Source organism: Ixodes scapularis, unplaced genomic scaffold, assembly GCF_016920785.2.
Source record: "Ixodes scapularis isolate PalLabHiFi unplaced genomic scaffold, ASM1692078v2 PGA_scaffold0__279_contigs__length_252992795, whole genome shotgun sequence".
Classification (NCBI taxonomy): domain Eukaryota; kingdom Metazoa; phylum Arthropoda; class Arachnida; order Ixodida; family Ixodidae; genus Ixodes; species Ixodes scapularis.
The window spans coordinates 222,423,746-222,441,248 of NW_024609835.1; the positions used below are offsets into that span (position 1 = coordinate 222,423,746).

General features: G+C 47.2%; 1 protein-coding gene across 1 annotated transcript in view; it reads right to left on the reverse strand.

Annotated features, from left to right (window-relative positions):
• LOC121046223 overlaps positions 1–15,538 on the reverse strand; it is a 28,349-nt gene extending 12,811 nt beyond the window's left edge. The window contains exons 1-2 of the mRNA XM_040500223.1: positions 15,515–15,538; positions 3,052–4,070 (exon numbers count right to left, since the gene is read on the reverse strand). Of these exons, the coding sequence (XP_040356157.1) occupies positions 3,052–4,070; positions 15,515–15,538 (1,043 nt within the window). The remainder of the gene's footprint in view (positions 1–3,051; positions 4,071–15,514) is intronic.
• Between the last annotated feature and the right edge of the window lie 1,965 nt (positions 15,539–17,503).

A 17,503-nucleotide genomic window follows, 5' to 3' on the forward strand; every position in this document is an offset into this window, starting at 1 on the left:
CGGGGAGTCTTGCAGGCGGGCCCGAAATGGCCCTCCTGACCAAAGCGGCTAGAGACCCGGCGCATGCCACGATAGTCCGCCATGACTCTGTGGCCCTGAATGTGGATGAAGTTGGGCACAGGCTTGACCATCTCCAGCTTGACCACCCGCGTGCCCGTACGGATTTCCGGACGGTCACGGTAAGTAACGTGGCTCAAGCCCTTTACCTTGCCGTACTGCCCGAGGACCTGGACGAGGGCGTCCTCAGACACGTACGGCGGGAGTCGGTAAACCGACACGTGGACGACGTGGGCCTCGACCGGTTCGAGTGGCACCTGGACGTGACCGAGCAACAGGTGTGTGTCCCTGTGCTACCAAACGCTGGGCAGTGGCCATGGAGTTGACCGCTGCCATAAACCTTGCACCACCATGGTACTGAAGGTACAGAAGGCCGGCGTCGCCGACCAGTGTTGAAATGCGTCCATGATGGCGTCCACTGGCGTGTCCACCGGCACGTTGATCACGAAGCACTGCGCCTTAGACGGCGCCGCTGACGACATCGAAGCCGCCATGTCGAAGGCCGAAGCCCCAGGGCACGCTGAAAAACTGGAAGGCACGACGCAAGTGATCGCTAATTTTCGACCAACTCCATTGTTACACAGTTTTAAGCGTAATTCGTGGTCACCCTGAACAAGCACCTGATATACCACAAGGACCTGTCATATAACTTTTAAATTTGCTCGTCAACATCAGCATTTTTGATACTGCGCATGCGGTCCACCTTTCAACCTGGCTTGAGCTGCAGAAATCTCTTACAATATTATCATTCTCGTGATTGTTGTTTGAGCAGGAATTGCTTAAAATCCAATAATTAACAACAGCAAAAACCAGGACTTAGCTCGGAGTCCGCGGGGCTGTTTATAGACTTTTTGGCGTTTCTAACTTAATATCACCATGATAATAATGTAAGAGATTTCTGTAGCCCGTCCAGGTTGAAGGTGGACACTATGCACAGTATCAAAAACACTGACATTGAGGAGAAATTTTAAAAGCGACATGACAGGTCATGGGAGTATATCAGGCGCTTGTTCAGGGTGACTCCGAATTACGCTCAAAACCTATGTAACCGAGAATAGGGTTGAAATTACCGATCACTAAGAGCTGAAGGGACACCGTTCCCATGATTCTTTTAGCGCGGGCTGGGGCACTTGGGGGATATCGCAAATGGTCTATTGAGGCAGCGCCAATACTGCAGACTTATCCGAGGGCAGAACGTGTTAGCATTTTAGTAAATAAACAGGTAGTTCTAAGGACCCACAGACGTGCTTTGTTCCTAAGTGGTAACCCTTTGCAAAGAGGAAACCCACAAACTTTAACATTTCTTATTGCAGCACCTTAATAACGCAAGAGCTGTTCCAAAGTGGCCATGTACGAGCAGACGACATGACCACCTACGATTAGTGTTGTGCTCGTTATCGAAAATATGTAACAAAATAGAGTTACTCATGAGTACGCAAACAAAGTAACGGGTTACTAAGATTCCTTGCCGTCATCCAATTGTAACAAAATACCACTATCGCTACTTCCAAATCTAATCTATTGCTTTCGTTTCCATTTCAATATTCTTTGGCAGCAGTAAGTTGTGTACACGATCTTCGGCAAAAACTAAATTTTTACAGTGTCATTTCATAGCGCTTATTACAGTTTGGATCAAATTTGTAGAATATATTTTCTCTTGGTTGGAATGAAGAAACGATGACTCAAAGAATAACGCAACATTTCTGTTTTGACTGAAGTTTACAGAATTCGAATTATTTGGCTAGGCTAAATCGGAAATTATATTATTGGAAAGTAACTATACTACTGCATTCTGATAAACGATATCGTGAAAAAATTAACGAAAAGGCTTTACTCGTTTGTAATTTCTAAATACAATGAGTAAGTTACTGCATAAACATTAAACAAACTCGCTACAGGTAACGTCGTTATTACGTAACGCGTTCCACCTAACACTGCATTACTTTTGCTGTTCTTGTCTCGTCCTTTTGCTTTCTGATTTTGTTGCAATAGGACGTTAAATAGCAGTCCAACAAAGTGAACACTAGAAGTTAAGAATGCTCAGGACAGCACTTATTTTGGGTCGTGTCCAGTCTTCTATACATTTTTTCTTGCTTCATTTAATTTTAAACCTTTATATTAAATTTAATTTTAATATGAAGGGTCAAATGATAGAACAATGCGAATAAAATATTTCCAGGATTATGTTGGCGGGTAAGTTTTGATTTAAATAATAAAAAAACTTCTCTGCTTTAAATCATATGAATCGCGAGGTAAATCATATCGATTTTTATTGTCCACCCTGGTTGACAGGGGTGCGGACGATTGAGAAGTCGGCCATGGCTCGGGCGAGTTCAGGAGTTTAGGTCATCACGGAAGGCTTAAGACTTAGTGTGATGACCTGATTTTCGAGAGTTACATAAAGGAAACCAACAGCAATACTATATCAACTTTGCTTTATTCTCTACGTGTTTAAACTGCGTTTTAGGCAGACTAAGTAGTGCGCTTTTAAAACAAAGTCGAACTGAAAGGTGACGCGTCTACTTTACGCGAAGAAAAGAAAAATGACAAGCACAGAACGAATATAAGCACGCAACTGGCCGGTTGGCAGGATCCCGCGCCGATCATTTGCGTGATCCATGAGAGAAAAAGAAGGTTAAATTACACTTTCGGTTTGAAATCATCCAGAAAGGCAAGGCGCACAGCTGTCCACCGTCCACTTCCATAATTCAGAATTTAAGTTCCCAATTGGTCTCTTTGAAATCAATCATTTTTGTTCTTATACGCCGGGCTGCTTTCTGAGATGATTCCTAGAAATATTTTCAAACCCTTTGAACCAATAGGATATGTCGATGTCGATAAAAATTACGACTTGTTAGGAGAGTCACTTTTTTTGGTCCGTCTAAGGATATTCTAAATACAAATATAGTATCTATGAATATCGATCCTGAATATCCTCATACATTGATCACCGCATTTTCTAGTAAAGCCGGACAAGCAGAAGGCGCTCCTCACCGTATCTCCAAGGTCCAGGGTAACACCGTGGCCAGACCACGCGCAGTGTACAGTCCAATTAGTCGTTCCACGTTGGGACCTATTGAGTGGTTGTAGAAGAAGAAATGTTCCACACCGAGCATCCGATGAAATTCTATGAACTCAGCGAACCACAGCGCCCGGTCGTAGCTGTAGTGCAGCGGCTTGACGCAAACGGCGAATTTTCCCTTGGGGTGTCCAGGAACACGACCTCGGGTCCTCACAGATATGGCCGGGCTCCAACAAGATTGACTCGTCTCTTTGAGGCGGATACGAACTGGTCTACTATGGTTGTCGCTCTTGGTGTAGAAACATGTGAAAAAAGTCGCTGTGTATTTGAGGTTCCAGTGTTCGCTGCTGGAACGCTTTTCGGCCTTACCTACTGTGATATTGCCATTGGAGAACTGCAGCCAGTAAGACAGCGCAGTGCCGCTCTTGGTCGCGTAGGCACCGATGACCAGTACCGCGGGTCGAGACAGCCGGTCCTCGGAATATGCAGAGTACAGGAAGACCTTCGCCTTTGTCACCGGACTCATACATGTTGACACCCAATCCCCTTCGGATAATGGTTGTTTCGGAAAGATATCTCTCGGAGGTACCTCTGACACCTTGGACGGAACCGGAGGCACCTCTGACACCTTGGGCGCGACCAGAGGCACCTTTGACAGATTGAGCAGGACTGATGCCTTGGTCATGTTCAAGCCGGGTGCCGAGCTCGTCAGTTGCCGGGTCTGGATTTGTGGTACAGTTACTTGAGTGCCTGTATGAAGCAGCAAGTGAATCTGGAAGCCGATGTTTGCGAGGATAGTGGTGAATACGAATGACGCAATGATAGCTGCCTTCTTCCTGTGGTTATAGACGCCCGGTGCTCTCGGCGGCTGTCTGCCGAAGCAAATGCGCCACAGGGGAATTTTATTCCGCATTTCTTGTGGGTGCACCGTGTATCGGCGCAAAGCAGGGGCAATCATTCCTGCGTTGTGGGGATGGAGTTCACTCGGAGCCTGGAAAGAAAGTTGAGCTGCAATCATTCCTGCGTCGTGGGGATGGAGTTAACTCGGAGCCTGGAAAGAAAGTTGAGCTCAATTCGGGTTGCGTTGCATTGATGTCGGGCTTCTTCCCGAAGCCAGCTGGGTACTCCTAGTAGCGCTAAATTAAGCCTTTCGATGTCCCAATGTTATAGCCTAGTTGCACGAGCGCTCTCAACTGTCATTAAGCCAACGGTCATTGACATCTTCCAACCGTCATTAAGCTCAACTAAGTTGCCCGGTGTTACACGGTACATGGGCCTATCAACTCCAGTTGAGATGTGCGATAGGGGACACAGTTCAAATCGAAACAAAACCCAAACTAATGTCCAATTACCTGTTCTTAAAAAAAAAAATTGTATGCAACTGAATTATGCCCACACTTTTCATTTATTATAAGACGTCTAAAACAAAAGAGAATGGATTAATTTTTTCTCTGTGTTTTTTAGAGTAGAGAAACGACAAATAAGAACGTTTCACACGAATTCGACCAAGAGAAATATGAAGCAAGTTTTATCGGCCCCGACATCACACTGAACGTCATTTGCCGAGTTTTGGCTTCCACGACGTTCCGGGATCGTTCTAGCGGCAGCTCTGGCCCCGAATCATACCTCTTCCGACATTATTTGGTGCTACACTACTTTCTAGATACCTCTTCCATTCTTCGTTAATAGTAGGTGCTTCGCTGGTGCTGGCCATGGACGGTGATACGAAGGACGCCGCCATCTTTAGCTCTCTTGGGGCGAGCCTCCATGAGTTAACTGAAATTGGCTCAGTGGAACACAATTATCGTTAGCGGCTGAGTGACAATTGGCGACGCCATGTAATTTCGGCTGATCGCGGTTGAGTCAACTGTCGTTGGCTTAACGACAGTTAAGAGCGCTAGTGTAACAAGTTTATAAGAAGGCGATAATATTAAAAAGGGGTTATTAACACCTTTTAGTTCGAAAGGGCGGCGCAGCAACTTTTTCACTTTCGCTAAATACCGAATGAAATCAATCATCGACATTCGTACCATTCAAAACGCACGATCCTTTTTTCTACGCATTGGCAGTCGCAGGAATCAAATATAGAAAAACTAGCAGCGTTCACCCTGTCAAATTGCTGCCAGAAGAAGAGGTTACGTGGAATAGTGCCGGTCATATAGTGCCGGTCGGGGCCCGGCATGGCCGCGACTAAAGACTTGTGCTGGACCGAGCTTCTGCCGAATCGGGAATTCAGTGCCGAATCTCGGGATTCGGCCAATCCAAATTTTTGCCGAATTTTTTTTGAAGATTCGGCAAGAATACGTTGCTGCCAGACCTAAAACTTAATATATCATTTTCCGTGCGAAAAAAGTTTTTAGGTGTTTTTTTATGCATATTGACACAGTTATTACTAAATAACGTGATATTCTACGAGACAATTGTATAGGTGCCATTTTGTGTTTAATGGTAATTGTAAAGTGAGTTTTTGCAGAAGTGGTGTGGCAATGGGTTTGGGTAGTAGCGTTCAAAGTCACTATATGCGAGTTTCGGTTTTGAGGCCTCGTCAGCGCGTTTTTGCAATTGTCCGTGCATTATTAAAATAAAGGCGGTAACACTGTGCTCTTACTTTCTTTGCGAGTCATCGTTTTTTGCGCGAAAATGATTTCAATGGCTGTTGAGCCTTCACCAGAAGAGACGATAATATTTGTAAATAGCCACGTTTTTTCAATTTGTCACTTCAGCTTTGCATGAAGCATGCGTCCCATATTCGCAGCGTCTCGTTTTTAATTTTTTTTTTTAAATTCCGGTTTCTGATGTTAGGACACACCGCACGTTTAGGAAGATGGGAAGAGTTAGGAGTGCCGGATGTGCAACGTCGAGCACGATAGTTCTGTGTTCAGTTTTATGCGGTTAGATGAAAACCGCGAAATGATATTAACTGAAAATAAATGTTATTTTGTTTTGGCACTAACCACTTGTGAGCGGAAAACACGATTGCTATAATGACGAGAAGAGCTTTAAACTGCTTGTCAGTCAATGTTGCAGGTATCTCGTTGCACCACTGAAAAAATCAAGTAAAAATCACGTCATCCCAAATGCACGGCATCATTTGTCACTTGCACAGTGACCTGCGTCGTTTTTGCGTCAATTTCTGGTCGATCTTCTGGTCTTGAGGCAGAAAATATTGAAGAGAACCACACTGACAAACACACAGTTACCAAGTCGCCTACTCCGCGCTTCGCCGTAACCGCTGGTAGTACTACACTGCACGATGGTAACTGTAAGACCGCACGGCGTCCAATGCAATCCATGGCCCCGTCACCTCGTCGTGTTCTCGCGCGTGCATAGACGTTTGCCGAATTTTCGCCAAACTTTTGCCGAACTCCCTTCAAAAGTTCGGCGTATGCCAAACTTTGGCGAATCTGAAGTTCGGCAGATTCGGTCCATCACTAGTAGCGACGCTACGAAGGGAAGGTCTTCATGTCGTCTGCTTGAAAGACTTGTTTTAAAACATTAGTCGCGTCATGCGAAATCCCACTTTAGCAGTTTCCAGTTGCTACGCGTAATGTTGGATGGTTTTAGAAACTTTCATTGCCCTTAACCACTTCAGGCATCACCGAGCAATCGTGGCGGTCGTCAGTGACATCCACGGCGCCACCCACGACCGCCTTGAGAATTAACCAGGTCGCACCTCCGTCCTCAGGTACCTGACTGCACCATTCGAACCCGCGTTGCGCGACCGTGATAGGGCTACCGTTTTCGTTTCATCGCACACTGCGGGCGAAGAATACGACTTTTTTTGTTCATGTTCCGCTCACTGAAAGCACGACAGAAAGGTCCAGGTACGTACCTGATCTCGCCACGTCACCGTCTCCTTTCGCACGATAAAGTGTGCCTTCTACGGTCACAGAAGGTCAATAGACGCATACACCCAAAAGGATACTCACAACTCAACAATGGCGCGCGTGCGACTTTAATTAGCGTTGACGAGCTCACATTGGCAGACGCCAGTCGGAAGATGGCGTCTGCCGTTGCTGGCTGTAGACGCTGCGTTTGCGCGTTGCTCCATAAAGAAGAAACATCGTTTTCATGGTGACGCTGACCACAGCATACGGAGATTATTGCGCGGAAGGAGACGAAGGAGTGTCTACATCAGGTGCATACATGGTCTCTTTTGCCGTGCTTTTACATCGGCAGAACGTGAACAAAAAGTGTTCGGAATAAGGATTAAACGAGATGGCTGAGTTTCTCCAGTGCCTAATAGTTTGACAAACCTTACACAAAAAAAATATGCATTTTGCTCGCAATTTGGGCCAAGAGCCTCGTATTCAAACAAGGGGCTGAACTACATTTGTGTAAAGCATCTTCGCAGTGGCGTCGCGCGCGAGTTATAGAAAAGGTGTAGATTGTATGTGACGTCATTCGAAGCCAAGCCACTATGGTATGCGCCGCGAGCGTTTGCGGTGCTTGCAAAAGTTGGCGTTAATTTCACCCCGCAGATGTTGTAGTTTGACACAAAATTACACCATCTTCCCGAGGGGAACCATGGGGTGAGGCGGAGCATCGTTCCATCACACTTCATCGGAAGAACGAAGTGAAGTGGAGTCAACAGCGGTGAACTGAACGCGCGCAGAAATTGGTTTGCTCTTTATGTTTATACAGCCTTGATGGAGATGCGCCTCAACGGGTAATCGGTCTCTTAGCTGTAGATGAGAAATTTAGCCAGTGCAGTACAACCGCTAACCTGGGATTCTTAGTTTCGTGATATCGCTAGCAAATTAGTTCTCGTTTTATTAGAAGATGGCTCGCGAAGAAAGGTCGAAGAGTCACGCAGTATATTTTTTGACAAATTGCCAAAGCACCACGTTTGGGGCATCTGTACTGTGTGTACAGATGCCCCAAACGCTCGTATAACTTGAAGGAACCTGCAATTTGCTTTCGATTTCCTTTAGAAAAGTTACTGTTGCAGGCGCCAGGACGTGTAACTACTCCTGTGGCAGGAATATGCCCTTTGCTGCTTAAGCAGTTTAGTAAAAGATCTATAGACCATTTCTGAAAAGCGCTTCTGGTCGATGCCATTCGTGCTCGCCTTCCAAAGCGACGAACACGTGCGTGCTGGGCTGGGACCTAACAAATGAAGACGGCGATTCTCTTAAACAATAAAATGTATAGAATGAAATGAGCTGCATTCTTGTAGATCAGATGGCAGGTTACTGGTCATGAAGATCGCGTCAATGTGACAATTAAAAGAGCTCTGCAACCACCAAACCAAACATCAAGTGCAGTGGAATGCGTATGAAATTCATATATACATTGTTGATCTTCAAATAAAGAATATTTGAGTGAAGATGCAATAGTGCGTAAGGAACAAAAAGACATCACAAAATTTTTAATTCAAAATAAGTTAACAAAAGTTGCTAAAAAGATGTGTACCCATATTTTTTTCTTTTTTTTTTTACTTTTGGAGCAGAATGGAACGCGTTCAAACATCCACCTGCGAGAGCACATTTGAAGGAGTGATTCTATATAAGATTTCTTTTTTTTAATTAAGCTTTGATAATGCAGAGCTTCCATCTGCTGTAAATTTGCGTGCCTCCACTCAACGAAATTAATATTTTCATGATTTAAAAATATCTTTTGAGCCCTATATAAAAAGTTTCCGCAATACAATAAATTAAAGACGTTTTCATCACTTCTTCCGCAAAGAATATTCCACGCCAACCATTTGAAAAACGAGGCAAAGGCTCTATCGTACATTAAGGGAGCTCAATACCTGCTCCATAAACCTCTGTAATAACAGACGGGAACAACAATATGTAGACAGTTATGCCTACATTCAGACTTCAACTTTGTTTAGACGCCCACGTCTCTTTTTCAACATATGGGCCGCGTGAGTGGAACTCCGAGAGTAGCCTGAGCTAAACTCGACGTCCGAGACAGATTTAGTGTTTGGAAATACATTAAAAAGAATCACTGAACCAATTGTGAATGACAAATGTTACTCTGCAAAATATCACTATAGTGCTAGATTGTGTACTATTTTTCACGATATTATTAGCGCTCTTTGGGCAGATGTCGTAGTCGTCACAGCCGGCTTGAGTTTGCGCTTGCCGCTCTTGAAGCTGTTTCAGCTGCTGAAGGATAGCCAACTCGCAGCACGCGGCTATAAAGTATACCGAGCAAAAGTGAAAATGTTTCACGTGACACTAGTTCTCTGGGCACACAGGTATCGCAAGCGCACCTTGACGTGGCTGGCCTCCATTGCTGCCGGGGAACGCTTTTTTTTTTCTCCCCCGAAAACAATTGTAAAAAGAAGCTTTTTCCCGGCATTGCTTCTACGATCTGTCGCGGAGCACAGATTGCTACCCATTCCAAAGGAACTTTCAACCTTGAAGCTGCGGAAAAATAATCTCGATCGCTGGCGCCCGGAAAGCCACTTCGAGGCTGCCCGAGTCGCTGGTCCGCCTGCACATCCGTGACGTACGCGGGTAGCGAATTTGAATTTAGATTTGGATATGCGGCTAACCCCTTTGCATATGGGGATCCCAGCGTACTGTATCTAGCCAAAATTATCTGTTATTATCATCTTGGTTTTTCTTGCACCAGTGGTCCAGTCTTCTTTTCGTCCATTGCACCACCGGTATAGGCCGCGGGTCCCTGCCCACGGTGATGTCGGCGCCGTCGTTGCCCTCTTCGTCGATTTACCGCAAACCCAACGCCACCACCATGTTTCCGCCGCACGGCATCTCCGACTGCAGGCCCGAGCACTCCAGAATGCCGTGCTGCAGCGTTTCTTCGGCCCCCTGTGTGCACAGGGTGCGTCGCACGTCGGCGTCTGTGTACTTGGCCCGAAGCACGCGTGTTCGCAGCACGCCTCCTCGGGTGTCGAACAGAAGTCCACTGCCCCTACCGTTGCGCATGAATTCCATCTTCCTCACTTCCTGTTTTTCCCTGGCGTAACGGGCAAGTGCCAGCTTCTGCCCCGCATTCTCCGCCCAACGTAGAGTCTTGGTCTCGACGACTCTCGTGCGTATCGTTTCCAGTTTTTCTGAAGTCGGGTGGAGGAGAGAACTGTTTATGCGATACCGGGGGGGGGGGGGGGGGGGGGGAGGGGCAGGTGGCGTTTCTGTTGCACCCACCTAGTCCTGAGGCTCTTGAGGTGGATGTATTTGAAAGCCGGTCTTGGCCACCGCTTTTCCTGCATTTGGCAGAGGCGTCGTTCAAAGCCCAGCTTGGACCACCGGGCCTTTCTGGCATCGAAGCTGGACCACCCTATGTCCAGCTGCACTGCCTCGTTAGGTGTTCCTCGGCTGGCTCCCAGTGCCTCCCGTCCCACCTCTTTTTGGCGCACCTAGAGGTGCGCCAAAAAGTGCGTGCGAGACGCCAGACACAGATCTTCATTTGTAAAGGTGAGACCCGGCACTGCCGCCATCTTCCACACCGCCCGGGAGATTTCGAAACGGTTATAACCCCAGAGGGCTCTGGCAATCGATATCACCTTGAAACTCCTGCTCTTAGCCTAGAGCCTGGTCTCACGGTCTTCGAGGTAGTTTTAGCCCTCCTGGATGTGGATCCCCAGGTACTTGTATTGTGATACCCATGGTACTTGTTCCCCATGGATTATCAGGTCATCTGCCTCGCTGTCTCCTCTGTCCCTGAAGCCCATTAATGCCGACATCGTAGCACTGAAACTCAGCCCCTGTGCCGCACCCAATTGTGTTGCACTCGTTCATGAGGGCCTGCAGGCCCGCCAGGGAGTCTGCCATCAGGGCGATATTGTCGGCATAGATTAGCCCAGGGATTTTTCCTCCCCCGCTGGTTCCCGCCTCCTTATAATCCAGGATAGAGCCCTAGGCGCAGTCCTGCAGTCTATTTTCGAAGCCCGCTAGGTAGAGCATAAACAGCAGTGGCGACAGAGGTCATCCCTGTCTTAGACCCTTGGTGATGGCTACTGGATAAGTCATCTTTTTGCCACTTTGCCACCACAGTCGTCTCCCTGTAGATTTCCTTCAGCAGGTTGATCCACTCCCCTCCGAGCCCCCGCTTTTGCTAGATCCCTCCACAGCTTCTCATGGTCGGCTGAGTCGTAGGCCCTGCTGATATCGAGGAAACAGAGGTCCAGTGGAAGCCTCTCCCACTGGGCGATCTCTATGGCCTGGCCTGCGTAAGCACAAATAAGTTGTCCTCAAGGCGTCTCCCCCACCGGAAACCGTTCTTTAGCTCCCCCAGGACTCCTTCTGCCTCTGCCCATGTCTGCAGTCGGTCTCGTTTTATCTGTGCGAACTCGCGGAAGAGTACCGATGTGATCGCTATGGGGCAACAGTGGCCGAGCGTTGACTTTTGCCCTTTTCCTTTGAAGATGAGTCGGAGTCTTGATGTTCGCCAATTCACCGGCACCCATTCTCTCTCGGGATCTGTATGAGGATCTCACGCAGCCGTGCTCTCGTCTCTGGCCCCAGTTATTTCACCAGCCTCATTGCGATACCGTCCATTCCAGTGGCTGTGTTTCCGCCCATCTTTTTGACTGCTCTCTTTAACTCCCTCTCCATAATTCTCTCTCGGCACGGTTGCTCCTGCAGTTCGTCCTCCGTCTCCCCATCCTCGCTCTCAATATGTCGGCTGTCCCCTGCGAACATGTTCGCAATCCGCTTTAAATGTACCAGTTGGTTTCTCCAGGATCCAGCTCCCCTCCCGTCGCATCGTCTGTGATTACCGCACCCTCCCTTGGTCGGCCTGTTTGGCCCTGTTCATGTCGCAACAGCTTCAGTGGGGCCTCACGTCTTGCCTCCCGGAGTTCTTCCAGGAATCTCTTATCTACCCTGGCCATCTTGCTTTGAATCAGAGCTGTCAACTCTATTTGCCTGCTCTGGTATTCCCTCAACTCTCTTGAATCCTTCTGTAGGGCGGCTTTTTTTTTCCTCCTTTAGTTTCCTGATGGTCCCACGCAGAGTTCTGTCTGCCAGTTGCCTTCTTGCAATGGCCTCCCTCACCTCCACGTCCCACCATCTTTTTCTCCTCCTCTTCCTCCGTGTCGGTCTTTTTAGTTTTTCGAGGTGGTCCTTCCACTACCGCACAAGGCTCTCATACGTCTTCACCTGCCTGGTTTCCACCTCTTCTTCCAATTTTTGTGCAATGCATGGTTTGTGCTTCAGCTCGCGTTATGTGGTGTGGATTCATAGGTTCACTGACTCTCTTTTCCGTTGGCTTTCCTCCGAAAGTGATTACCAATCTGTTATGATCACATCCCAAACTCTTGTCGCCTTCCTTTATTTAGCTCCATGTAGTTCAGTTTTTCCTACAGGCCCGGAGACACCACACAATAATCCTCCGGGAGCCCTCGCGGCCGGCGTAACTTAAAAATTTAATAACTTAACGAATTTTTTTTAATATTTTGAATATTGGTTTAGATATGAATATTGATGCGGTCTGCAAATTTCCAGTCAAATCGCAGTCTACCAAAAAATTAGCGGAGTTCTTCTTTAAGATGCAGCACGTGAAGCTTGCTCTCCAGATATTTGACAGCTCTCTTCAGAGTGCTCTTCGTGCCATTGGAGATAAACACAACCTGAAGTTTTTCAAGGAGACTGCCACTTTTATTGAGATTATACTAACATGGTGGAAAGTCGTGAATGTCAAGACACCCGACAAAGGAAGCAGGCTGAAAGATAGGTTCCAAGAGCCTGTGCACCCGGCTCTAAACGACGAGAAGATAGATTTTCTTTACAACATTTTAGACTGGTTGGATGAATGGCAAAAAAATGCAAACAAGTGCAAATCCTTAACTCTCCTCGCGCCATGAGGGGAGAGAAGGGCTCTTCCATAGCGCAGACGACAGCCCACGAGCGCAAAGTCTACAAAGTGTCGCCCTGAAAGCTGTCGTTTTAAAAGCACCGTCAGTACCCAGAATTAACGATGTTTGCAAGCTACGTAATGCAAGAATGGCGCCCCGACTGGTGCTCCATGTGTGCAAGCACGTGCAGCGTGCGCGTGAACATAGTTTTGAGGAGCTGGAAATTTCACGGGCTATTCCGCACGAGCAGACATATGGCGGCGGCCAGCCGCCCTAGTAGTCTATATGGAGTATTCACTAGACGCGATATATGAGTGCGCTGTTTAGAGTGCATGCTGGGAACAAACAGATTAATAGGCTGCCAAGAGCGGCAATCTTGATGAGGCGGAATGCACGTTGCAAAAGAACTGCTTAAGCTCGCCATCAGCACGCGCTCAGCATTCCTGCACGCAGCTATGGCCGCCAGTGAATACTCCCTATACTTTGGTTCAACTACACTTTGCTAGCCCTTAAAGGGGTACGGAAACGCAATGACGTGAGCTCCCTCGTTTCAAAATCAGCCAGCGGGAAGCGCAATGTGTATCACGCTCGTGGTGTCAATAGTTCTCGCTCGGACAAGGATACTGTAGTTGCGAGCCTTGCCGCTTGGTGGCGTCATCGTGTAACAATCGATAGTAATAATATCCGAGGACTGTACGCCCTATGGCCTATACATGGATTGCCCGTAACCATGGTGCCCGTAACGTCATTTACAGCCTTGCGGGTATTTTATGTGCCGCAAGCATTCGCTTCACCCTGTTAGTTTGACACCGCAGAAGTACTTGCTAGGGGAAACCAGCAACTAGAAATAACCGTCACTACCCAGCAATGGTGTATGGTTGGCTTGACAGAGGTTCTGCATCCTCAGATCAAGTTCCTACCTAACGTCTGCAAAGAACGGCGATCTAGATTGTAATTCACGTTGCAGAAGCACTGTAGAGCTGACACTGCAGCAAATTTCACAATCGCGAGAGCTCGAGGTCGCTGCTTTAAAGCGTTGTTTTGCAGAACAATTGAGCGCTCGCGCTAGAAATGCACGTCTCAAAGTATAGCCTTCTGTATAAAGAGTATTCACTGGGCGCCATATTTGTGGGTGTTGTCTAGAGCATGCTGAGAACGAGCTTCCATTAATAGGCTGCTAAGACCGGCCATTTTGACGGTGTTTTATGCACGTTGCAAAAGAACCCTGGAAGCTAGCCATCAGCACGCGTTCAGCAGTCGCGCACACAGCTATGGCCGCCAGTGAATACTTCCTATAGGGAGTATTCACTGGCGGGTATAGCTGTGTGCGCGAATGCTGAGCGCGTGCTGACGGCGAGCTTCCACAGTTGTTTTGCAACGTGCATTCCGCTCCATCAAGAGTGTCGGTCTTAGCAGCCTATTAATGTGGGCTCGTTCTGGGCATGTGCTCTAAACAGCACCCACAAATATGGCGTTCAGTGTATACTCCCTATAACGGAGGCTACGCTCAGCCTCCTCTATAGAAGCCCGGAGCGCGGGCTAGCTCGCGCTTGTAGCTTTGGCTCCAGTCTCAGCTTACGAGCGTTCTCCGCCAAGTCAGATTCACGGCTAAGTAACTCTACAAGAGAGCCATACTGCCGCGAATTGGCGCTACTTCATACGAACTTACGACTTGACGGCATTCCAACAGAGATTCACAAGCCGTCACCAGACATAATTTCGAAATCAATTCATTAGTTCTAAAACTAGTTTTCTCGACTTCTCTGCCTGCAGCCCAGAAACATAAGTCTAGGCTAGTGCTTCTGGGCGGCCGGCACAACATGGACCACATCTAAACAAAAAAAATAAAAATGCAAAACATTAGTTTCCGTATCCTTATAAGCTGAGGCTGCAGCCAATGGCAAAAGAACGAGAGCTCCAGGACGGTGATTTGAGGCGTACTTCCACAGAACCACCACACGCGCTAGAAGTGCACCTCTCTAAGCCAGGAGCGCGGGCTAGCTCGCGCTTGTACCTTTGACTGCAGTCTCAGCTTAGGGGGGAACAGAGTATACCGGCAGTAAAGCGTGAGTAAAGTGACAGACACTCCTGCCCAATATCGCTTCGTGGTCCCTGTACAAGCGCACCAGAAGCTCCAAGAGCGGGCTCCGGCTTCTCAGGCTCCTTGCCGCGCACGCGCGCACGTGCGGTCGATGCATGGTTTCGGGCAAAAGCTCGTGATTGTTGCTTCGGCTTCGCTCGCACATAAAGCGAAATTAACTATAGTTCATATTTATAAAACCGCAAACGCCATGAAGAAAAGGAGAAGAATGGACACCATAAAAGCATTGTAGCTTCACTTTTCTGCCGTCAGCTCGGAGCACGCATGAAACAAAATCTTGGACTAAAGAACACCGGTATGCCTGTTTCGATTCCCGTCGTTACCCGATTCCATCTGGAGAAGCGTCGTACCGGCTTGCATTCATATTATATCCGAATGGCGTGATGCCTGCTATATATGCAAGATTATAGATTTCGAACTGCATTGGCTAAATTACTGAGCTGACACATCAGACACACCTTGCAGCAAATTAACTTTCCGCTGTCTAAATTTCCATAGAACAAGTTACTTTTGATCAACCAATATTTCTAAATTAGTAGAGCCTATTTCAAATAAAAGTTACCTTGTTGATGAGCTTGTCAGGCATGTTAGAACGTCCTTTAAAAGATAAATAGTCCTTTGGAAGTAGGAAGACATGAACCGCCAGAAATCATATCCGCGTGACTGAAGTCGAATGATTCTACTTCTTCGAAGGAACGCATACCCGAGGATTAACTTCTTTTTCATTTATTTGTCGCACCGTCGTACACAGACATAAATCTAAAGAAAAAAAAAATACGACTAGCTAATACGACCTCCGAAATTATCTTTGTTCCTTTTCTTTATGCTCCCCCCCCCCCCCCCCCAGCAAACTAATAAACGTACTTTCGTTTTGTTTTTTGTTTGTTTTCTATAAGGGGGAAGTATGCAAAAAAGAAGTTGCCAGAAGCGGTAACTTTCCTTGCGAGTTGAGCCGCTGCTCCGGGCTGTAAACTGAACACCCGCGCGCTTTATTTTGCCATGTAAGCTAAATCATGGAGCTTAGACAACACGTGGAACGTTTGCACCACGACCGGTTGTGGCTAGCACAATCTTTATCGTCGAACACCTTCGACAAAGCCGACAAAATCAATAGGGAGTGTTCACTGGCGGCCATAGCTGCGTGCGCGAATGCCGAGCGCGTGCTCATGGCGAACTTCCACAGTTCTTTTGCAACGTGCATTCCCCACCATTAAGATTGTCGCTCTTGGCAGCCTATTAATGTGAACTAGTTCTGAGCATGCGCTCTAAACGTTGCCCTCACAGATGGCGTCAAGTGAATACGTTAGTGACTACAACCCTATGGTATAGCCACCCTATATATAGTCAGCATGACGTTATCTATTGGCGACGTGCGCGATCGAAAGCGTCGCTGTGGTCGGCCTGCCCCGATTGGCCCAATGCTGAATTTGACGTCAGGAAAGGATTTTTCATTGACGGATATAAGAAGAACCTAGGAACTTGAATTTTGACGGTTTTGGCAAAGTTGGTTTAAGAGCCCAATGATTTCAAGCTTCCACACTGCTCATTACAAACACCATTGAACTTGTTGTTCGCAAGGTCATGACGTCACGAGAGGGAACCATACGAGGGCACCACCGTAACATCTCGCCGCTAATAGACCGTTCTGATGTTTACAAACACAAACCCTGCTTGCATCTCAAGCGACTTCGGTCGCTCTGTCTTTGCAAGCCTGTCGAGCTTTGTAATGCTACTTATGTCACCAGTGCTACAAAGCATCAATGCTACAAGGACAAAAAAAGTTGGATATTTCTCGAGGGACTTCGGCTTTTCGATGGAACGTCTTGTAGGAGACAAGTTCGTTCAGAAGAATATTCGAAAAATTTAAACAAATCTCGCGCTGCTTGTTTTCTCTTTTCTTTTTTTTTTTTGAGGGGGGGGGGGGGGGGGGGCGGCGCGGCGTTTGTTTGGAGAATTGGTAGTTTTCATCGACGTTTCGAGTAGCGGCCTTAAGGTGGGATTTGTTCATTCTTTTTATGAGCCGAAAGTTCGCTGTGACGTCAATTCTGGAGGACCGCCTATTGAATGGTGGCCATTGCTGTGTGATCGTCTGCTGAGCGCGTGCTGATGGCGAGCTTCCAGAGTAATTTTGCTACGTGCATTCCACATTATCACAATTTCAGGACTTATCAACCTATTAATGTGAGCTTTTTCTGAGCATGCGCTCTAAACATTATCCACAAGCCCGGCGTCTCTTTTACTGCTTACAAAGATGAACCCCTACTTGCGTCCTAACCGACTTCCGGTCGCTCCGAGTTTACAAGCCCGTCGAGCTTGCTCACGTCAACAGTGCTATAGCCTAAACGCTACACGGACAATAAAGTTGGAGATTTAGCAAGGGCCTACGGTTATACCATTTAACGTCTTGGAGGAGACAAGTTGGTTTAAAAGAATATTCAAAACACTTGAACAGATTTTGCGCTTCTATGTTCTTTTTACGTTCGCCTGGAAAATGTGTGGTTAAGAGTTAAGTGAATGAGTCAAATGACGTTCATTGACACTGGAGACTGAA